A 24,798-nucleotide genomic window follows, 5' to 3' on the forward strand; every position below is an offset into this window, starting at 1 on the left:
CATAATTTGATACTTCGAAAATGTACTAGGAGCAAGACAATGACACGGATTCTAAATTTAGTGATCAACACAAGCTATGTAATAACTTTTTTGACAATAATAGGCATTTTCCTTTGATAGTCTTTTTAATAACACTCTATTCTTCGTACGTATTGCTAGGGGACAATAATTTTACAGTGATAATATTTAAATACGGTGGCATAAAGCAGTGATTAAATGTTGTATTGGGAATTTTATTTGCAGAGTCAATCCTTTCTTGCAGCATTTTTTCAGCTAGTTTAATATACTGAATGCTCACAAGGATACATGCAATGGTTAGTAGCAAAAATGCAGAAGGTATACCTACATTTCTGTAGGAATTAAAATGTGACTTCTAGTAGTTCTTTGCAAGCTAGTCTTAGTAGTATCAATTCTTTTTACGGTTCTTCTGATTCTGTTACAATGTCCACTACCGTGTGATATTGCATAGAAATACCATTCAGCTCTCAAGTTGACATCCGTTTCGTGATTACATAAATTAATACAAATACAAATACAAAAGTGACGACCAGCAACAGGCTCTGGGCCCAGCTAGACTGGTCCTAGTCAATTTACAATCCCCAGTGAAGATCAATGGCCCTCTTAAAACTGTCTACTCCTTTGCTCATTACCACCTCTTCCGGTAAGCTGTTCCAAGGTTCCACTACCCTGCTAAAATAATAATTTTTCCTAATATCCATGTTAGCCTGAGATTTAAATAGCTTAAAACAATGACCCCTTGTCCTGTTTTCAGTGCTAAACTTTAACCCCGTAACATCTTTCGTTTTAATAAATTTAAACAGCTGAATCATGTCCCCTCGGTCTCTTCTTTGCTCAAGACTGTACATTTTTAGCCTTCTAAGCCTGGAATCATAATCTAAGTGGGAAAGTCCACTTATTAGCCTTGTAGCCCGCCTTTGAACCCTTTCCAATACATTAATGTCTTTCTTAAGATAAGGAGACCAAAACTGAACAGCATACTCCAAATGGGGTCTTACCAAACTTCTATATAAGGGCAGAAGAACTTCTTTAGATTTATTTGAAATAGATCTATTGATAAACCCAAGCATCTTATTGGCTTTGTTGCTAGCAATGCTGCACTGTTGGCTAAACTTTAAATCCTGACTTATTAGGACCCCCAGATCAGTAACTTAGTCTGTCTGACCTTGCAAATAATAACTTGTACACTTATTTCCATGCCCTAAATGTAGCACATCAGGGTTCGTACGCCCTTGAAAAACCTTGAAAAGTGCTTGAAAAAAAAAAGTTCATTTTCAAGTGCTTGAAAACCTTGAAAAAGTTTCTTAGTGCTTAAATTCTCTCAAAAATCAACGAATTGTGCTTAGAAGTTTTAAAAAAGTATTTCACCAATGCAATTTTCTGAACATGTGTTCAGTATGCAACATCGCGAAAAATTCTTCCGTGTTTGGGATTTCAATCCTTTTGCATCTTGTAAATATTTTGATGTTTCTTACAACCGAAAGGTATTTTGACATATGGTAGCTTAGATTAGTTTATTTTTTGTTTAATTTCATTAATTAACAAAGAAATTAATTTGGAAACCATGACAACATTGAACTTACTCGGGTTTCGCGAAAAATTGCTCTTGTGTTTGAAATTTCAATCTTTTTGCATCCTGCAAATATTTAAATATTTTGGCTAATAAAATGTTAGTTTCGCATATGCTACCTTAGATTAATATATTTTTTGTTTAATTTTAATAAAAAACAAATAAATTTATTTCATGGGAAACATGCCACGTCGAACGAACTCAAGACTTTGCGAAAAATTGCTTCTCATGTTTGAAATTTCAATCTTTTTGCATCTTGCAAATATTTAAATATATTTACTAATCGGATGTTATTTTCATATTTGCTACCGTAGATTAGCATATTTTATGTTTAATTTCAGTAAAATATAAATTTATTTTATGGGAAACATGACAACATTAAACTTAATTCGCGAAAATTTGCTTCCCTTGTTTGAGATTTCAATCCTTTTGCATTTTGTAAATATTTTTATATTTTTGGCAATTAGTAGTTATTTTGACACTGCTATATCAGATTAACTTATTTTATTTTTTATTTTAATAACTAAAGAGTTAAAGAATTTATTACCTTGGTCTTGTTTAATTATTTGCTTATTTATTTTTGCAATTTTGAATGATTATCTTTACCTAATTTTTGGTCATAACAGATTTTTTTAAAAAAAATTTAAATTTCTGCAGTTGAGCACCTAACAAATTAGCTTAAAGTTTGTATTTTAAATATAAAGTTGATTTATATAATTTTATTTATAAGTACATCATTTTTTTTATGTCTGCTAAAATAAATAAAGTGTATAACAGGGGTGGTTGTGTTATGATTATTCACTTGAAATCCAGTAGTGTTCGTTTTTATGCTTTTACCTCCCTATATCTCCAATTTTCCCCTTTTCCTCAAATGTTCAAAATTATTACTTTATTAAGGTTGTGGGTACTTGGAGCTTACTGAAAGAGGCTTTAATCAGCAAAGGGGTACATAGCTTAAGGAAGGTCATTCATCTTCATTTGGATCTAATAAATTGACCAGTACCAGCCTAGCTAGGCCCAGTGCCTGTTGCTGGTTATCAACAGGCACTGGGCATGGTATTTCTATGCAGAATATTTTGACTTAATAAACTATTTTATGAATTGTATGCATAGCAAAAGTTATTGTTGTACATATGTATATTCAAGTAATAGGGGTCTTAGTTTTAAAAATTATTCCCCCCCCCTTGCCCCATTTTGCTCTTTGAAACTTTCAGGTAATTTTTTATGAACTCACAAATCACAATTACACCTGAATATTATTGCCTTTCTAAATTTAAATTCTAATTTCAACAATAACCCATTTTTTCCCAAAATAAAACTATTTTTGTCATAATATATGTCAACTTATTGTGAATCTTTTCAATTTCGAAATATAGCTCTATAAATCTGAACTTGCACATTTATTGTCTATTGCAAGTTAATCAATGAAAGCTGAATAGGCTCAAGTTTGCATTCAGAGTATTTATCACTGCTTAAGCTGCTTTTGTATATTTTGAGGTGTAGAGACTGGACTGTGGACTTTCATAAACTTTTCTTATTTCCTAATTTTTAAATTTCGTCGAGGACAGTTGAAATGCCTTATTGGCTGAACAGCTAATAAATACATACGAATAATTGATTTGCATACTTATAAATGATTTGCAAACCTAATATTTTTAGAACTTAACAGTGCAAACTGAAATAACTTTCTGGGTAGTGTTTTTGTCCTAACCGCCCTTATATTGTAATAAACCACTGTATAGATATTGGAAATAAATGTTGAAACCGGGGGGGGGGGGGGGGGGGGGGGGGGGAGTGACTTCAAAAACTCCTCTCTGGCAATGCCATTGAACTTGGATATTTTAGTTTCTTCCCATAAATGTTAAAAGCACTTATGAAAGGTTTTTTTTTTAAAAGTATTAATTTGCTGATTCTAGAAAATATACAAACCTCTGATTGCTGCAACCTTGAAAAACCTCAAAATTAAACCTCTTGGTATCTGCTTCTCTTTATGACCAAACTTTTCAAACATTTTCAGAAAAACTTTCAACGCAGTAGATCTTTCATCAAAGCGTCTCTCCTTGTAGAAAAAGCAATTTTGTTTTCCTATACTTTTTTGTATTATTGCCTTATTTCTATGTGTTTGTAGTAAATGAAATCTGCATACAATATTTTTAGTACAAATTTATGATATTGCCTTGAAAACAAAATTTTTTACCTTGAAAAGTGCTTGAATTTTTTTTCTGCCTAAAGGGTATGAACCCTGGCACTTGACATATCCCAACATTAACAGCCATACCCCATTTATCAGCCCACTCCGTAATATGATCTAGATCCTCTTGCAGCTGATTTGCTTGTTCTTCATTTTCTACAGTCCCCATAACTTTGACATCATCAGCAAAACAATTCATGTTCCCAGAAATATTTTTGTGAATATCGTTCATAAAGACAATGAACAAAACAGGCCCTAACACTGATCCTTGAGGAACCCCGCTTAAGACCTCACTCCAATTAGAATAATTTCCCCTTACAACTACTCTTTGTTTCCTTCCGGTAAGAAAGTTCTTTCTATTTTTGTTGTGTATTTGAGTAAAGTATTTCAGTACACCACATGCTGTGTCCCACCAGAGCTATAGTACTACTGTGTGAGTTCATTTTCTTAAAACTACACTGAAGCAAGAAATGAAAAACTCACCTTTTTTTCCCCTTTCAACTATGTAGATAATGCTTTTGCACGTGTTTAGGCAAGTTACGTAAGGTAATGTACAGAGTGTATGTTTGTATGTATTGAAAATTTGTGTGTGTAGATAGTCTATAAATTAACTACTTAAGCTGTCAACCATGTATGAACTACTCATTTATGTCCAAATATTTCTAAGTTATCAAATTAAAATAGTTTTTTTTTATACTTAAAATATGTTTTTTCAGTATAATATATTATATAGGCCATTTAAGAAAGTGCAATGAAGTTTTCACACTTTTTATTTCTGTTTTAGTGCATAAATTAACTAGCAAAATTGCTCAATTTCAAAGACCTATATCTTTTTTACAAACAAAATACACAAAACAATATATGTTAAATGTATAGTACTTGAATGGAATATTCAATTGGCCAAGAAATTTCATTTTTAATTCCATCCCCTTTTGGTTTACAGGGGTCTAAAAATGTCATTTTTCTCAATTTTCTGATCTTTGAGGGGCTGTAATTTGTAAAGGGTAAACAAACACACAATTACAGCTATATTTTCTCATTAGTGTGACTCCAGTGATTAGTTTTTGCCATATTCCATTTTGCGTTTCCGTCCCCTAAGCGAGTTATGACCCTTTGAAATGAGCAAAAATTTTACATTTGACCTTGAACTTTAACCTGTTGCCATTATTTTAATTATTAAGTTACACCCACGTAACTCAGCATGTGAGACTATCATTTTATGCACTTTAACATCAAAGCGTAAAATTAACTGCCATAAATGTAATTCAAATAGATTTTGGCCAAAATGCAAAGGTCTAAAAGTCCCATTTTTGACTGCAAAAATCACTTTTGATGACCCCTAAAAAATCAAGGGTTAAGGTTAGAGAAAAAATAAAAGTGGTTTTAAACATCATTCATATGCATCTTTTTGGGATATGAGTTTCAGAAAAATTAAAAATGGTCGAGCGAACTCATCCGTTGAATCAGTATGGAATGACCCACATGGGAAAATTCAACATCTATGAGGAACTTCTATGGAACTTGGTAACCGTTTAGATCTGAACTTTTTTTGTCGGTGATACCGTCTACCCTGAACCTCATTTTGACCAAACTTGGCTTCTTTTTCACATTTATTTTTGTTGGGATAATACTATCTTGAAATTCTCCCAGTTACCTCTCTAAATCGCCAGTCTGCATCAATTCGATTTTTAAAAAATTCTAATGTGCTATAAGTAACTTTTTAAAAATTTTTATTATTAGCCATATTTCAAGAATGATAGCTAAGCAATAACTAAAAACCTTTAATACATTCAGGGATGTGCCAGCTGCGCCAATTGCTGAGCCTGTACCAAACTGATCCAAAAGACCGCCAAATGGACAAACTTGCACTTCAATTAGTAGTTGGAATTATTGTGTTTTTGCATCCTTTTTCTCCTTTTCTATTATTTTATCACATAACACATGTTTTTGTGTTTGAAATATACATAGTTGCTCCAAATTGATGGAAAATTAAAATTTTTGTTGCTGCAAGCTGCTCCAAATTTAATTTTACTGCTCCAGGATGCTCCAAATTTGCAATTTTACTGCTCCAGGCTGCTCTAAATTCATTCTTTTGCTGCTCCCAAGATTGTTCCAGAAGCGAATTTCGGTCGGCACACCCCTGACATAATGTGTGTGTGTGTGTAGTAGTTCCTTACTTCAAAACATACTTTTTTGCCGTTCCAAATACATTATTTTCGTGCTCCAAGTTTCTGCAAAACAAACTTTTTGGTGAGCCATACTGCTCCTCACTATTTTCTTGAGCCAAGCTGCTTCAAAGTCACTATTTTCCTGTGCCTGAGATTGCTCCAAAACTGGGTTTCAGCTGGCACACTCCTGTACATTTTGAAACGAAATAATTGCAGACAAATTCTCGGGTTATATCGAATCCTATTTTCAATGCAAAAATATGAGCTTCTGAATGTAAAGATATTTCACAAAAGTTTTTTGTCATTTTTGTTGCTTTTGAGATTTTATTTTTAATATTTAAAAAATATTTAGAATAATTTTTAAGTTCACTTTGTTAAAATTTAAATGTACTATCAGTGTGTTTTCAGTTAATGATTTAGAGTTTCCTTTTAAACTTCTAACATGGCATTGTTATGTGATGTTCTTTGTATAAAACTAATATGTATGACCTAATCCATTTATATTTATGTTTTTATTTGTTTATTTTTGTATAGAGATTTTAAAGCTGCCAAGGAATCACAAACCCCAAATGAAATTTCAGTTATTGTGGAATCTTTTAAGTAAGAGACTCTTTTACTTAAAATTTTCATAATATGTATTTGTTAGTAAATATTCTATTAATTATTTTTTAAACTTTAAAACAGCAATTTATGTGCTGTCTTTTGATAATCAGTGAACAGTATAAGCAAAACCCTATGATTATCGAAAATTTGGAAAAAAAAAAAAAAAAAAAACTGGAGTGATTAAAATATTTGGGTGTCTGCAATAGTAATGTGTGCCTCTGCTAATCCTGAAGTGATCTTGTTTACTTAAAAAAATATATTAATTTAAGGATACTGACATCAGCTAAGTAAGATCTCCACTTATAAACAAGGACGGAACCAGGACTTCTTCAAGGGAGAGGCGAAATTGCCTTTTTAGAACTTCAATTTTGAAAAAATTAAAGAATTTACATACCCTCTCCCCTAAACATAATCGAATATCGTTTAAAATTACATTTCCGGAACTACAGTTTCGAAAAATTAGCAGAGGAAAGAGCATGAACCTCAATCTTTCCTCTAACGTTACCAAAGATGGTTTAAAATCATGCCTTTAAGACCTCAAGTTTGAAACATTCCGTAACGTTTCCCGTTGAAAGCTCTCTTAAATTCTTCACAGACTGTCTAAAAAAAGTTTGGGAATTTCAATGTCAAAAAAATGCCAGTACAGCCTCTCAAGGGGGGGGGGGGAGGTCGTTCGTTTTCCCTTGTATCCGTCCATGGAGTTTTGGGTAATCAAGATTCTAAAATATAGTGAAACTTCGATAACTCGAAGTTGCAGGGAACGCGAAAAAAATTCGAGTTATTGAAAATTCGACTAATCGAAAACAAAACCAAAACTATAGAAGAAAAATAAAATGATACCACTAAAACTCAAAAAATTTATAACATGCTCAAAAAAGTGGTAAAATAATGTACCAGTGATACTATATACATACATGACATAATTAACATATAATGTTAAAAATTAAAGAATTTATGTAGGTTGAAAAACAAATTTAAATTTGTATGCATAATGAACAACTTTTTAACTTACCAAAAAAGACAGGTATCATTTTTTAAAAAAATCTGTAATCAAACATTGCTTTTGCGCGGATATTTGTTCTTTCACTAAATAATCTTCGGATACTTTTAATGCGTCAAAGAGAGAATCTGGAACATTCGGACGCGATTCTACAAAAACGCGCAATATATCTGCTGCTCGTTTTGCATCTTGAATCAAAGGTAATTTTATCACTGGCTCAAATACTTCTACCTCTTCATCACCAGAATCTTTTTCGCTTCTTTCCGTTATGCTTGATAAAATCTCTTCATCTGTCGGGTATTCAGTCACTAAAACTCCGTCATCAACTGACACAAAATCCATAAAATCTCTATCGGTAGGAATGTTCATTTTATTTTGTAAAACGCTCCACTCACTTTGAAAATTTATATTGTCCATATTTTCGTCTTCTTCGTATTCATTATCTAGCTCCAAACAAGATGTATTTTTTACAAAACCAGCCTTTTTAAAACAGTTAACAATTGTCTGTTGTGTAACATCACTCCATGCTTTCCACAGTTCCCGGAGACTGTCGAGCAAAGTAATGCAAGGAACCGAATTCTCTTCCAGACACTGTAGAATTTTTAATACAACACGTTTTCTGTAGTGAACCTTTAAATTTTTTATGATGCCCTGATCCATAGGCTGCATGATAGAAGTTGTGTTCGGAGGAAGAAATTCCAATTTAATTGCAGTTAAGTTATTTGCCGCTGCCTTGGGATGTGCAGGGCAATTATCAATAAACATTACAATTTTTCTTCCAGCTGAGATAAATTTATTATCTATTTTTTTAAGCCAAGAATTGAACACCTCTGAAGACATCCAGGCTTTACTATTGCTTGTGTAATCGACTGGCAAAGACTTGACGCTGTTAAAGCATCTCGGCTTCTTAGCCTTACCGATAACAAGCAAAGGCAGCTTCTCCGTGCCTGACATATTGCTTGCTACCATAACAGTTACGCGTTCTTTGCTCCGCTTTCCACCCGAACATGTGTCACCTTTTATAGTAAAAGTTTTGTCAGGGAGACATTTGAAAAAAAGTCCCGTCTCATCTGCATTAAAAATATCATTTTCATTGTACTCCATTATAATAGTTTTTAATACTTTTTCTTTCCATTCTTCCCAAATTTTTTCATCCACTACTGCGCTTTCGCCACAAATGGTTCGGTACACAATGTTGTGTCGAGTTTTAAATTTGTCTAGCCAACCTGCGCTAGCTTCAAAATTTGAAATGCCGATATTTTTTGCGAAAGTTTCTGCTTTTTCACGTATGATTGGTCCAGATAACGGAACATTTTTCTCTCTCGCTACTAGCATCCACTTTACTAAGGCCTCTTCAAGCTCTGGATACCTTCCATCCTTAAGGCGTTTTCTTTTTGCATTAAATTTTTCGTCAGCAACCGCTTGGAGGTAGACATTTCGGTTTTTTAAAATTGTTGAAAGCGTACTTGGAGGCACACCAAACTTCAATGCAATGTCCTTCTTTTTTGCTATGCCTAAATCGACTTCTTTGATCAGCTCAACTTTTTCTTGCAAATTTAAAATTTTAAGTTTTCTCTTAGCCATTTTTTTAAGGTCTAAACTTTGAGGGATAAGCGAGACAGCCCCTCAGTCACACGCTTTCTTAAACACATAAAGAAAAACAGCAAATTTAGAACGACCTTACAGCTTTGTAGAATAAAACGCTAATTCGAGAAAGAATCCCTTCTGTCGAGATAACAGTCCCCGCCCGACCTTTTCCCCCCAAAAGTGGATATTTCAGTCCTAAATGTACCGCCCCCCCCCCCTTTCTCTATTTTTTTCTTTCCCGGGCTCCGCAAAGTCAGAGCTTTGGTTTCCCCCTGTGCAGGTTTTTCTTTTTAAGAAAAACAAAATGAAGCAAACAGTACCTTTAGGGAAAAAAAAGATAAAACATTTAACAAGGTTACCTACAAAATATCGAATTCCTATTTATTAGATCTACTTGGTCTCGACGCCTTTTGATGCAATGCAGTGGCGCCAGCTTTTTTCTTTTTGTTCATACTAGAAGAAAAAAAAAACGATTTCGACTTATAGAGTTACATTAGCATGGAAAATTTGACAAGGTCAGGGAGAAAAATTCGGCTCATCGAATATTTCGACTCGACGAAATTCGGTTTATCGAAAATAATTAACATGCATTCTCCGTTCAGTTGGGCGGGAATTAATAACCACTTCGGCTTGTCGAAGTTTTCGACTCATCGAAGTTCGACTTATCGAAGTTTCACTGTACCTGCTTTTTATTCCTACTTGAGTATGAAAGTTAGAAGGTTTTAAGTTAAAAGTATTGCAAGCATTGCTTCCCTTTCTCTTTGGTCCTTAAAAAAAAAGTATAGAAACTGTCAGTTTTCTAAATTAGTGCAATGGTTTGCCTTTTTTACCCTAAAATGTGAAAGGAAAGAATGAATGAATTTGTTTCTCAATAAAAAATAAGTGTTTCTACTGTTGTGTGAAATCCAAAACTAAAAATTCTTTTGGCTTTTTTGAAAAACATATCTCAATATTTGTTAAATGTATTGTAAAATACTTGTTAATTTTTAAACATTTTTCTAATAACCATATGCTGCAACAAGTTATGATTTTTCATGTAACAAGTATGGATCCCAACTATTTAAATAAGTGTAATTTTATTATATTCAGTCTATAGCTGGAGCAAATCCAACCTGGCAGCCATCGTCAAGGCTAAGTAAATCCTAATCATAGCATTACGACGCTGCCAAGTTAGGTTTAACCCAACTATAGATTCTTTACTACAGCTTACATGAAATGTTTATATGCTGAAACATTTTCACTTGCCTTTTTTCCCCTCCCTCTGTTTCATAAAAATAGATTGTAATTTACATAGCATTAATTATTATTTTTTGCGACATTGTGGCTAGAAACACACATTAAAATGTAGTTGTTTATAGGTTTCAGTGCTAGTTGATAAAAGTTACATTTTCTGATTTTGTATACCAAGTACCTAAATTTAAAAAAAAAAAAAAATTCTGACCTGTATTACAGAATTTGTTCCCTTGCTTTTGAGATGATTCATTAATATATGTACATACATTGGCGTTCTTTGCACGGGTGTCACTCAGGATAGTAATTTCATACTGTCATACCTTCCCCGCCAAAAGAAGCAAAAACTTTTAATGTTTACTATGAAAATGAAGTGTGTACAATTTTTAGAGACAGTTCACTTTTATTTTAATGGTATAACAAAAGTTTAAATTAAAAGATAAGCACAAAGAAAGAAAGCATTTTGTGGGAATTTGTCCTAGATGAATATCTAACCGTCCCTCCTCGCAATATTATATCATGCTCTATTTTCGTTATAATTTGATAGTTTTCATATAATGTGAGATATAGTGGAGAAAATTTGGGAATCTAAGTTCTTTTTTCTTTTTATGAACTCTTTAAACTTAGGATGTCACTTACAGACCCCCCCCCCTTAAATGATCGATTGATATGTATAAATAAACTAATAAAATGCAATGACCATGTAATTAAGTGATGGAATGTTTTTATGGAAACAAAGTTCATTCACTAAACATTTTTTTAATAAAAATTAAAAGCTCTTTTACTCTCATGATGTGATCTATTAGAAATCAACTTACACTTTATTTAAAAAATAAATTTAATGCATAACATTTAAAATAGTATGGCGAATAATTTTCCTAAATCTGGTGGTGATGGAACATAAATTGATTTTAAATTTCCAGATTTGATCAAAAAGCTTATTCTTCATGTTACATTAAAAGTGAGCTAATGGATTCAACATGGATCAAGTTTCTGTATTTGTTAAACAGAATACTCAAATCAGTTATTAAACTTGTTAAATGTTTAAAATATTTTGTATGCACATTTTAAATGATTTTTTTTCTTTTTGTCCTTTTTTTTCAGAAATATTTTACTGTTTGCATTTCAAATTCTTTAAATATTGAAGCATCAGTTAAGCGGATCATTTTCTGTGTAGACAGATATGTCATATCACTATTTCATTTTAAAAAGCTTTCTCTGATAATGATTATTATTGCCAAATATTTTCCTCTAGAAAATCATTTTTTTTTCTTTTTAGAAAATATGTTAAAGAACAGAAAGCTGTTCGTGAAGAAATGAGTCGAGTATCGAGCAAAAACATTGCTCGAGTTCAAGAACAAGCAGCTGCACTCAGGCAGCAATTGTCTGTTGTCTCAAATGGCCTTCAGAGGAATGCAATTGCTATTGCTAAACTGAAAGAAGAATCAAATAAGGCAAGGTTTTTATAAGCATGATTTTAGAAATTGTATGTTTAAGAGCCAGTTTTTATAAGAACCGAGCAGAAATGGGGTTTTCGGATGTACCCCATTTTTGATATTGCTCAAATTTTTATGGTGGATTCTTTTAAGGATTTTAGACTTAAATATTATTATTGACACTTATTTTTTCTTTTCTTTATATATAAAAATGGATGTTGGTAAATTTGTTCCCTAAGATCTCAGAAGCTACTCGGGAGATTTGGCTGAAACTTTCACCGTTTGTTCTTTTTGGTACTGGTGAGGTTTGTAGACCGATTCGAAAAAAATCCGATTGATAGTTCCTTTTTTATTCTAATTTGTCCAAATTTTCGCATAAATGCCCCAATATAACGGTGAAAAAATACATGCACATATTAAAATTATGTGTCCATCGAAAGTGCTTATTTTTCTGCTGAAGATGGCATCTGTTAGAAAGTTTTAAGTTGTATGAAAAACGAGTTATGAGCTTTTTTTGTTCCATGTTTGAAGGCTTTCCTCAACCCAATTCATTATTTAGTGTATCATCTCAACTCCCAGTTCATAGTTAGAATTGGTGAATGTATTTGTGTTTCATCTGACTGTTTGAGGCTTTTCTCAAGTCAAATCTTAAAGTAATGTTTTTCCCCCAAGATTGGCTAATAATAACTAGATTTGGTTGATTATTTTCCATTTAAACGGAACTTTAGTGTAATTAATGTTTTTTTTTTATTATTTGTGCTGATTTGATTTTTTAATCATTATCCAATCTAACAGCAGAAACCTCGCCAAAATTTATGCAAAAAGATTTCAGTAGCGGATACATTTGGCAGTTTTTTCAACTGTTGCGGTTTTTGAAGTCAAAGACTACGTAATAATGTTTGTCAGCTTTCACCATGTAAACAAAATATCGTCAATCAAAGAATCTTTAAAAACTTTTTTACTGTAAAATAATCCAGCAACTAAATTAGGCAAATCCATAAACAGTGCAAAAACTTCCATTAATGTGACTTTGTGCACAGGTTCAAACCATCGCCAAATTTTACTACTTACTTTGTAAACATTTCGGATAAAATCGTTTAGCGCCATTTTATGATGACCAAAAGTATCTTAGCATATGGCGACAATATCTCTTTAACAAAAATTAGTAGCATACCCTTTTACAACCTAAGGAGGGCGAGCATTATCCAAGGTATCCCTAAATGATTCCCGCAAATTCGGTAACATTTTAAATCGCACCAAGAATCCACAATAATTGAAATTTTCCAAAATAACTAAAGTAAGTTTAAGGGGATCACGGGCGCGCGGCTACATTTTTTTAAACAGTTTATTCTTCAATAGACGTACAGAGAAGGTAAGACTCCACGTAAAAAAAAAAAAAAAAAAGTATTAACTGATAAATCTTTTTAAACATGTGAAGTTTAATTTCATATTTCGGAAATTCTTCAAATTTGTATATGCTTTCGTGTTTTCCTTTCTAAATGAATACTATTTTGCTCTTTTTCCTTACTACTACTTTAGTTTTATTCTTTACTACTACTTTAGTAAGGAAGAAGCTAGATTTTAAATCACGTCAAAAAGGTGTGTTTTAAGTTCTTTCACTTAAAACAGAAAACAAATGCAAGTAACGATTGTTTCTTATGATTATTGCTAACCCAGGCAACGCCAGGTAATTTTGCTAGTCCTCTATAAAATTTTTGGGGACCTGTAAAAATTTGTTAAATGAAGCCCGACGTAGAGGTTTTTCCAAATCAGTTTTTTAAAATTTGATTATTTCTGAGTATTGAGCATCCTCCAAAAAGATTCTTGTGTTGCCAATATGATATTTAGTACCTAAATTGAAATGTATCGTAAATTTTGTGACTGACCTTCAGTGGACCCTGGCAGAGGTGGCTAAACTGGGCCGAAAAAAGTTAAAATGTGTCATGTTTGAGGCCTCCTGGTTCCATGCACTGAGGCTCCACCATGATTTTTGTCCGCAATTTGAGTATTAATATATATAAATTGTTCAATACACTCTTTAGTTGCTTGGCTCGCCGTCTGCACTGCTGAAAATTGGCGGTTTTTCTATCGAAAAATGAAAAAAAGTGCAATTTTCACGAGCTTTTATCTCAGTGCACTGAGGGTCAGTGTAGAACTGGATACCTGCATTTCAAACTAGAGTATGTATATTTTCACAAACAAGTGACAGAACTATGGGCAAATTCTTTTCAAGAATACAACATGCATTTCAAAACAGTAAAATGAAACATTCTGTTTTCAGTTCAATCAACATCCAAGTTTAAACTTTCCACCAGGGACTTCCAAATACCATTTAAAAAACTAGTATGATCAAAAACTTACCATAAAAGAGTTATAGACTTGAAGTAGACTGACTACTCCAGGGATTGCGCTAAGGATTTGGAATTGTTCGCCAGTAAATTATCCAAATTTTTAAAGTGTTAGCCAAATTTCAAAAGTCTTAGTCAAAGAATAACTTTTACTCATTTTAATTTTTTTTTTGTCTGTAGAAATATTTAATCAGAAAGTGAAATATAACTTAATTTTTGACAATTTTTTGAGGATAAGGGCAGGGGTATATCCAGGAATTTTAGTCCACTTTTAGGAATTCGGTGAGAAAAAAAAAGCAAGTTAAGTTGTTTTTCCACAAATCATAATCATTTTTTCCTTTGAAAAATCACATAAAAACAACTTCAAGTGATATTTATCATTCTTTAATAAATTTGAGAGTAGAAATAAAAGCTTTTAACGAAGTAAAGACTGCATTCTTATCTTACTCCGATGTTTCAGACATCGAACACAATGAAACAAACGCGCCATTCAACAAGGCATCTATCTGCCAACACTTTCTACTCGATATCCAATCAGCGAGAGGAAAACGTCATCCTTCCTCCGATCGCTGTGCTCAGATCCGATGCTAACGCGCGTGCGCGCACCTCAATCTGCTCGGAGTGGTCCGAGAATAAAACTTTCAGTGATTGCTAGTCTGGGAGTTTTGTGAAAGGTTCATTTTTAGGGGTCGGAATTTTGTGAAGGGTCCGTTTTTAGGGGTCCAAATTTTGTGAACGAACCTAATTTTTATTTAGATTGACATCTGAAGGGAGATTTTTTTTCCCTCTGTGTATATTTTAGAGAATTTTCTGTTCGCCAATAAATTCGCCAAATTCGAATTTTGTTCACCGGTTTTACGATTTTATCGCATTTGGCGCATTGGCAAATGCTTAACGTGGTCCCTGTTACTCGCATACCTTATAATATTATAACTGGAAGCAAAGTGAAAAAAAAAAGGTTGTTATTGCAGTAAAAACATTAGTTATTTGTAACACTTTTTTGAAGTATTTTAGGCATATTTTTTTGTTTGATAATTACTTGTTTTCTTCCATTTGAGACTGTACATTCAAGTGACAAAAATTATTTTCAATGCACTAAACTACCATGATTGCAAACAATATCAAAGTCATATTTTGTTACTTATGATAAAATTAATATTACGACATTATAAAACAAGGGTACAATTGCCTAACTGAATAGTGGGACAATAAAAAAATGCAAGACAAAGCATATAACTTGAGTACAACTAACTGGATGCGTCGCTAACTCATATGCAATTTCCTCATCTTGAAGTCTAGTTTATGAGCCTGCAGAACCATTGACCATAGTTCTGTCACTTGTTTGTAAAAATACACATACTGTAATTTAAAATGCAGGTATCCGGTTCTACATTGACCCTCAGTGCACTGAGATAAAGGCTTATGAAAACTGCGCTTTTTAGCATTTTTCGATACAAAAACCACCATTTTTTGGCAGCACAGAGGGTGAGCTATGCAACTAATGAGGGTATTGAATAATTTATATATATTATTGCATAAGTTATGTACAAAAACCTCTTGGAGCCTCAGTGCATCGAACCAGGATCAAATCTTCGGCCCAGTTTAGCTACCCCTGCCTGGGTCCACTGAAGGTCAGCCACAAACTTTGGGATATATTTCATTTGAGTCACTGTATATCATGTTGTAACCACAAAGATTACTTTTGCTGATGCTCAATACGCAAAGATAATTGAATATTAAAAAATGTCGATTTGAGAAGTCGGAATCAACTTTCGGAATTTTTGGGTCACAAAAAAAGTTTTTGAAGAAAAAAAAAATATGTGTTTTCTAACATTATTCAAAGAATCCACTGTAAAATTTTTAGCAAAATCAAAAATTGCATGTACCTGACCTGCCTAACCCTTATAAAAACTGGCTAAACCCTCAGGATGCTGTCATTTTGCTTAATTTTTTCTCATTTAAGGTAAGTGATGCAAATTGTCCAGGTACTTTTTTATGTTTCCTGGATAAATGTGCAGAATAAGTATTCATGTGTACTATTTTTTTACTTCCTATCACAAAAAAGGAAGTGTTGTATTCATGAAAAAATTTTCACTTAAAAATTCACCTGAATTTCCATTTTACTCATCCCCGAATGAATGTTGAGCTTTTTTTTTGACTTGACCACATGTAGAGAAGTGCCTTATGTACATATGTGTGTATGTATGTCACATAACTCAAGAACGGTATGTCCTATAAAGTTGAAATTTGGTACGTAGATTCCTAGTGGGGTTTAGTTGTGCACTTCCCCTTTTGGTTGCATTTGGGTGTTTCTAAAGGGGTCATCATTAATTTTGATGTAAACTCAAGTGGTTGTATAATTTGGCAGATACTTGGCGATATATCTCCAGTCTTTTGGTCACCAAGTTTTGTCGCCAACTTGAGAACAAATTTGCCGATTTTTTTTTATTTTTTTTAATTAAAATCGGATTTCAATTTGGCCATTGTTGCTGATCAGGGTTCGTACGCTCCTTCAAAACTCCTCCAATACTCCTTCATTTAGGAAATTTTTTTGAAGGGTCCTTCAAAACTCCTCCAATACTCCTTCATTTAGGAAATTTTTTTGAAGGGCCCTTCAAACTCCTTCATTTTGGTTTTAACTTCTTCAAAACTCCTTCTTTTTTAGTTCAAGACTACATAATCTTCCTCTATGACAGTAACTTTAAATACTTTGGTTGACAACTTTGTCGCAAGGGAGATTGTATAAGGGGGATTTTTTTTTAAGGGGTAGTAATTTCATATTTATTTTTTTCATAAAGATGTGATTTCCAAATTAATCAGAGAAGTCATAAAAGTTGAAGGTGAAAATATTATTAGATGACACTAAGACATTTTATAAGTGAAGTAAAAGATGCTTAAATGGTGCTTGGTCATTTTTTTCAAGTTTTGTGATTATTGTTTTTCCCTCCACCACACTCTCAGCAACAAAAGTCAGGTTGTCTAATTATTATTTAAATATTTAAAAATGCATAAGTAGATGTACTGTATTAATGATGTCATGCCTTGAGGGGGAGACGGGTTCACGAAATTGTGACAAGGGGGACAAAGTTGTGACAAAAAGTGACATCACACAGTTATTGTAACGATATGCTTATAAAAAATATTACATGTGACAAGAGGAGTAGGTTGATATGTGACCCTTTGTAACAAAGGGGAAGTTGGTCAAATATGTTGAAAAAAAGTGACATCATTTAATGACAATCCATTAGTACTCCTTCAAAATCTCATTTTACTCCTCCAAAACTCCTTCACTTTATTTGAAATTGAGTACGAACCCTGGGTGATATTTAGAGAGTAAACTATTGAACCACATTAAAAATGCCAGTAATGGGAAAATAACATTAAATTGGAGTTAAAGGAAGTCAAGTGATGCACACATCAGCTCGTTTTCTTTTAATTAACTATTTTTTCTTTTATAAAATTGTATTTATGGGCAAAGGAGTATGCTGTGTATAAATCTTTAATGTAATTAGAGTAAAATCTCGATTATCCGATCTAATTAAATTGGTACCGCTAGTTACTCGGATGTCAGAAGTTTTGGTTAATAGAACCTTTGTATAAAAACTTGTCGGGATCGCAATAGAATATTTTAAATAGATGAACACATAAAAAGTAATGTTTCACCGTTAAAAAACTGAAATGGAAATTAACTTGTTGTAAGTTTAAAAAAATTATCATTATATTTTTTTTAACAATACCAAGTTAAATATTGAGAGATGCATTAAAAAATATATATATATATATATATATATATATATATATATATACATATATATATATATATATATATATATATACATATATATATATATATATATATATATATATATTTATATTCAAATTCAAAAATTTTATTAAATTTACATTAGTGAAAAAAAAACTAATTATCGCCTTGGTTAACAAAAATCAGAGAGGAGCACTTGGTCTTCAATATGCTCTTTTCTGAAGTGTATGTGCTTCTCATTTTGCTCTCTATTAACATACGGAAATTGTTTCAGGAAGATATTTCAACTTTTTTTGTTTGGTCAACCACTTATGAAATTTGAAAATCAAACTTTTATTGTATTGTTCTTCTTTTAATGTATCTGTGTGTTTGTATTTAGGAACTGAAGAATGCTGAAATTGCTCAAAGAACTAAAGATGCTCCAGCTTCTCTACAGTATGAAAACAGTGCACCTACAGAGTAAGTTTATCTCTTTATATTAGACAAAAGTAAGGTTTCGAAGAAATTCTGGAAGGAAGTCTGGCAGGCCTGCGTCCGGGAGACCCCATAGCACCTATAGCCTTAAAATGTACTAAATTACTTCGAGCCCCAGTGGTTTACATTTGGGGTTTTGTTTTTTAAAATTTGAATAGGTTTTTTTGTTATTAACTTTTTAGCTCAAATTTCACGTAAATTGCCTATTAAAGGGATGAAAAATTACTTGCACATATTAATATTATATATCGATGGAAAGGGTAGAATTTTCTGCATTTTACGCAATTTGTTTTAATGCTCTAACTTAAATGCAGCGGGAGTTATTTGCACTTTTAGTTCAAACTTTTTTGGCTAAGCTAAAATTTAGGCACTTCTTTCTTCATTAAATCTATCAGTAAAACGTGGAGAAATTGTCCCACAGTTTTCTTTTTGACACAACTGGAAAGAACGCCTTTATTACTTCAGATCTAACTCGACCTCTGGTCGAAAAACTAAGCTTCTATCTCCAAAGGAAAAAAAGGTACAAGCCGTTAAAAATCAAGTTAGATTAATTTCATCTCCATTAAAACTATTGATGTGTCATTAAGTGTTGCCATAGTTACGTCTTTTTGGTTTGCTGTTTCTTCTTTCTTATTCACAAACTTTAAGGTTTTCGATTTTAACGGAAAATCTTAGGCTCAACTCAATTCAAGCCCGGAGCTAAAAAGCAAAATATATTACTAGAGACCACAAATATGAAAGCGACTTTTCAAAGGCACAAAACTGCAGTTTTGCAATGCTCAGGAGCCCCTTAGCCCTTACTGCTCTGCAAGTTAGTATACGTTATTTTGAAACCTGGGGAATTGGTGCTTTTTGTTCCAAAGGGAGCTCATAGTGTTTTAAATCTGTTTCTTTCTGATTGACGGTTTAAATCTTTGCTAATCAAATAAGATTGAGAAGCAATCTTCAGGGGTTGGTGAGCGTTAGCCAGCTGGCCCAGAGCCCCCTACTGCTTTGAAAAAAAATGTTAGAACCGGTTCTGAAGTTTTTCTTCAAGAAATTTTTAATGTCAGCTTTATATTTGGTATGTTGAAGATTCTAGCATTACGAAAAGTTTCTAAAAACACTTTATTTTATTAAAGAAAATTATGGGAATTTTCAATTTTGTTAGGAGAAAACTAATTTAGATGTTGTACATAGGCTGCTATTTATATTTCTGGCCTAATAGTGAAAACACAAATTTTTATCATCAAAATTGGTTTCATTGTTTTTCAAAATATTCACCACGATGTTCTATACATTTTTGCATACGTTTGAACCAATTCTCGAAGCAATTTTTCCACTCTGATATAGGTAACTCCAAAACATGCATTTTGAATCCATCAACCGCTTCTTCAGGTGTCGCAAAACGTTGACCTTGTAATTTGTTTTTTATGTAAGGGAATAAAAAAAAGTCATTGGGTGCTAAGTCAGGGCTGTACAATGGATCACCCATTAATTCAGTGTTTTCGCCTTTCAGATTTTCCTTTGAACCGATGTGTGAGAGCTCGCATTTTCATGATGCAGAATGATTCGCCTTTTCTTCGGGTTTTTTTGAATTTCTCCGATGACTTCTGGCAAACAAATGGTCATGTACCATTCAAAATTGACTTTCCTGCTTTGCTCTAATGCCACTGTTGCCACGTGACCGGTAATTCCGAAGAAACAAGCAACCATTTGTTTCAATGTGCTTCTCTGTCGAACAACTTTTGTTAGATTTGCCTCGACTTGGAAGACCCATACAGTGGATTGCTGTTTTGTTTCCGGGTCATATGCATAGATCCATGATTTGTCACCTGTGTAGATATTATAAACAGCCTTTGAGGTACAGATGTGATATACCCCCCCCCCCCCCCCATTTGGCGACATCCGATTTTTTGCACAAAATTGAAATATTTTTCTCGCCAATGAGGCGATAAATTTTTAAGCATGGCATCCCTAGTGAAACTAACCTGTGGTTGGCAACGAGAAGGCAAACTTGTTCGAACTTGTTTACTTGGGTTCTTTACTTGGTTTTACGCGGGGGAGATACGTGTTGTTTTGTGCAATATACCTTACATGAATGCTTATTTTGTGTTAGTTTAGATTCAGTAGTTGTGTTTTGAAGTAAAAACATTAGAAAATGCCAGTTTCTTCAAACTTGAAGGTTAATTAAAAGTTAACTCTAACGTGGTGTGTATCTGTAACGTGCCATTGTCATATGATGTATTGTTTTAGACTGAGTGTGAATATTTATACCATATAAAAAGGTAAGTTCTTTATTTTAGAATTAAAAAAAAATCTCTCACTTCCAAAATTCTTTGTTTTTACAAATCCTTGAGGGGTTCTTGTAGTTTTTAACTTTATTTTTACTGTATGTAAATTAATTTTACAGAAATAGTACAGTTATTTTGGTCTAAAAGTTAATTCTTATCGATGCCATGAATTATTTAGACATTCTATTAACTTGCCTCCTTTAGGTACTGAATTTTATGTTAACAATTGAAAGTTCTTTCGGTTGTACTCTTAAAAATGCTGAATTTTATTAATAAATCTGCACAATAATGGTGCATATTTCACACTTAAAACTGTGTCATTATTGTACACTGAACGGAAGGAGCCACCCTTGGGTGTCTCCATGAAAATATACATAACTGTGACCATACTCCGACTGTAATGTATATTAACAGTCGTTCGAGGTCCTGGCGAGCCAGAGGTCTCATAGTACTTTCGTAATGAGACCGAGGCAGGGCCGGCGAGCCGAGGTCTCATTACGAAAGTACTATGAGACCGAGGGCTCGTATCCCGGAGAAATGATGAAAAAAAAAATTAATGCATTAATTTCGACCTGTAATTAATACAATAATTTATTTCATTGTATTTTAATATGTTTACAAAAAACCCCGGCCCTGTACATTTTTGAAGCATATATTCTTGATGTTTTTTGTTGTGCTTTTATGTTGTTTTTATATATATTGTGTTCTGAAGTGCTTTGATCATGTTTTTTTATCTGATTTTATCCTGTTGGCGCTAAAAAAGCATCGCTAAGAACGATGTATGACATATTTTGTCATACATCGTTTTCTTGGTGACGCTTTCTTGGCGCCAACAGGAAAAAGTCGCCAAGGGTGGGGTATATCACATCAGTTCCGCCTTTGATACCCTTTCAACATATTTTGTCAACATTTCTTTGCACCAATCGGCACAAGCCTTCTTTTGAACGTTTGTCAGATTATGCGGGATCTAACCCGAACAAATTTTTTTTACGGCCAAATGTTCGTATAAAATTTTGTTGACGCTTGTCATACTAATGTCTAGAGCTCCCTCTATCTCACGGTATGTCACATGACGATCTTGCTTTATCAGTTCACGCACAGCGTCGATAGTTTCTGGCACAACAACCGTTTTAAGACGACCTGCACGGAATTCGTCCTGGATCGAACATCGACCACGATTAAATTCGTTATACCAGTTTTTTACAATGCTGTAGAATGGTGCTTTATTGCTGTATGAAGAATTTAGTTCATCAAAGCAATCTTGTCTTGACAATCCACGTCGAAAGTTATGGAAAATAATTGCACGAAGATGTTCACGAGTCAATTCCATATTTTTAGCGGGAGGAATTTTTACTTTTACTGTAAACAACACAAATCAAGCAAAAATGGCAAATCTTTCAGAAGAATTTATATTTAAAAACATCAAACTTCTTATTTAAATTGTCTGCTGTTGCCTAGCAACGATTTCTGTTGCCAAGGCCAGAAATATAAATAGCAGCCCTCGTACAGTAAAGTAAAAAGCTTTGTTTTCGCATTTTATTTACCTTATGCTGATAAAGTTTAATGCAGAGTAAGTAGTTCTACTACATTTAAATAATTCCTAGAATTAAAAACATTATAAATAAAATATGATTTTTTGTTAATTGGTTTTCTGTTATGATAGTTATTTCTGCCTATTTATCTGTGAAAATCGGATGGTGAGAAGTAGCAAATACATTCTTTCATACAAATTTGATCTTACAAGGAACTTGTATTGTAATTCAAAGTATGAAGAACTTGTTTCTCCAGGAAAAAATAGAGTTCTTATGTATTGAGGTCACTGAATCGAATAGTAGGGGTTCTTTCTTTTGCAACTTTCCCATTTTCAAGATATACATGATTGAAATATAGCACATAAGTGCATATTTCAATGGCATAAATCTTAGTGTATCAGACAAGGTGCAGAAAATGTTCATTCACCTTTTAAATACTAGAAATAATTGTAACTTTATACATCGACATAATTTAATGTAGCAGTTAAAAACTAATATGCTTCTTAAGAGAATGATTAATGACTGCTAGCAAGTCTCATAAGCAATGCGCAGCTCCCGGGAATCATCAGGGCCGCCGCGTGTAAACAAGCATCCGATGCTCTATCATGGCGCTGCTTTTCTTTTATATGCAGTCTTATGCTACTGAAAAAAAGCAGTTTTTGCTATATTTTAATCTTGTATAATTGGAAAGCAGAAAGTTGCAAAAAAATTAGACCCTCACTATCAGATTCGGTGCTCCCTGGAAAAATGAAGTCTATTAAGTTCCCTTGTTAGTAATTTCTATATGTTTAATGAAAAAAACTATGGCATCTTCTTTATCTTTTCTTTATCTTTACTAATAATGAAGCTGAAAGTCTGTCAGGATCACTGTGACGCGCATAGCGCCTAGACGGTTCGACCGATTTTCATGAAATTTGGCACAAAGTTAGTTTGTAACATGGGGGTGTGCACCTCGAAGGGATTTTTCGAAAATTCGATGTGGTTCTTTTTCTATTCCAATTTTAAGAACAAAATTCTCATAAGATGGACGAGAAAAAGACGAAATTTTCATTATGTGAAACCGTAACCAAGGCAATTGGCGAGAAAATTCACCATACATTATATGTAAATATACAGGCGAACCAAAAGACCTTTTAATTTTCTATTATGGGCAAAGCCGTGCGGGTACCACTAGTTTCCTGATAAAACATAGAATTCAAAAGTCTATAGGTGTTTAGTCATAGAATTAATAACTATATTACAGTCGCAGGGAAACTAAACCCTGAATAGGTTTTAATTTTTATTTAAAGTCGGCAAAAGTCACATATGTAGGACAGCTAAGTTTGCGCATTTTTTTCATATTAACTCTCAAAGAGTTATGTTTCTGTTTTTTCTAATTTGATAATTGTACGTATTTTTTCAGATACTTTCACGACTTGGCAAATTCCTTCGAAAAACAGATGCAGACTTACAGACAACAAATTGAGCAACTGGAAAGGCATTTGTTATCATTGTCCCAACCGTATTCTCTGACACCAAATGGTTTGTATTTCATCCTTGCACTAATTTTAAAAATCTACCTCAGGGCCAGACTAACAAAAATGGCTATTTTCATACTATTATTGCTTAAAAGGAATAATCTTATTCTACATCAAGCCATCACAACGCAATTCTATAAAAAAAATTCCTTAATAATTATTTGCCAGCATAAAAGCATGAGCCCCATCCTTTGTATGCACCTGTCAAAAGTTTATTCTCTCTCCTGTGAAGTAGCAATAATATGACTTATGTTATTGCTACTTCACAGGTCTGTCTGGCTTTGAGGTACAGAGATAGTGAAATCCCAGGAAGAAAATCTATAATTTAGATCATTCACTATTGTGTTATTATTATTCATAGATGTGAAACACTTTTATGAACAGGATATCTTTTTGCTCTGAAAAATGGTAAATTAAAATAGTAATAAAAAAGTCACAGAATTTATTCTGAATTTTATAAATATGTTATTAAATATGGGTGCCCTTTTGTGCATGATTTAGTTTTAAGGGCATGCTCTTATTTTTTGGCCATCAAAGTTGAACATTTTACAATTTTTGTAAGAGTTTGCTATACTAATCCTATGTTACTGTATTTTACTTAATCCCTAGTATATTTTGCTCTCACTTTAGTACAATGAGTACTTGCTATTTCTTCTACATCAATCGTTTAGTTGTTGTTCTTTTAGGATAGTACAGCATCAAGTAAAAAAAAGTGAATTTCTGTTGTAGCTAATGAGTTAATGCAATGGGAATGGGCATTGGGATACATAAAGTTAATATTTATGCTACATGCAAACATGGTGAGATAACAATATAAAGTATCTGCACTGAGCTGCAGGTATGAATAACTATATAGAGTTGATAACTATAATTTTTAGTAAGATGCATGATGTTTTTATTTTTTATTTTTTATTGTAAGATGCCTTTTGCTTTCAATTATGCTATTAATTAATAATTACCTGACCATGAACATCTGCAGCAAATGTATCTAGCTAGGTTGTAAAGTTAATGTTCTTTGAATGGGTGTTTTTTTATTTTTTATTTTTTTTTAAAGCTGTCCTCAATAAGTTCTGTATACATTGTTTATA

General features: G+C 32.8%; 1 protein-coding gene across 2 annotated transcripts in view; it reads left to right on the plus strand.

Moving 5' to 3' along the window:
* LOC129220195 (nucleoporin p58/p45-like) overlaps positions 1 to 24,798 on the plus strand; it is a 63,551-nt gene that overhangs the window by 19,788 nt on the left and 18,965 nt on the right. For both annotated transcript variants that reach the window (XM_054854557.1, XM_054854558.1), the window contains exons 6-9: positions 6,482 to 6,547; positions 11,647 to 11,821; positions 18,294 to 18,373; positions 23,596 to 23,714. In XM_054854557.1, the coding sequence (XP_054710532.1) occupies positions 6,482 to 6,547; positions 11,647 to 11,821; positions 18,294 to 18,373; positions 23,596 to 23,714 (440 nt within the window). The remainder of the gene's footprint in view (positions 1 to 6,481; positions 6,548 to 11,646; positions 11,822 to 18,293; positions 18,374 to 23,595; positions 23,715 to 24,798) is intronic.

This window comes from Uloborus diversus, chromosome 4 (genome assembly GCF_026930045.1).
Source record: "Uloborus diversus isolate 005 chromosome 4, Udiv.v.3.1, whole genome shotgun sequence".
Lineage (NCBI taxonomy): Eukaryota > Metazoa > Arthropoda > Arachnida > Araneae > Uloboridae > Uloborus > Uloborus diversus.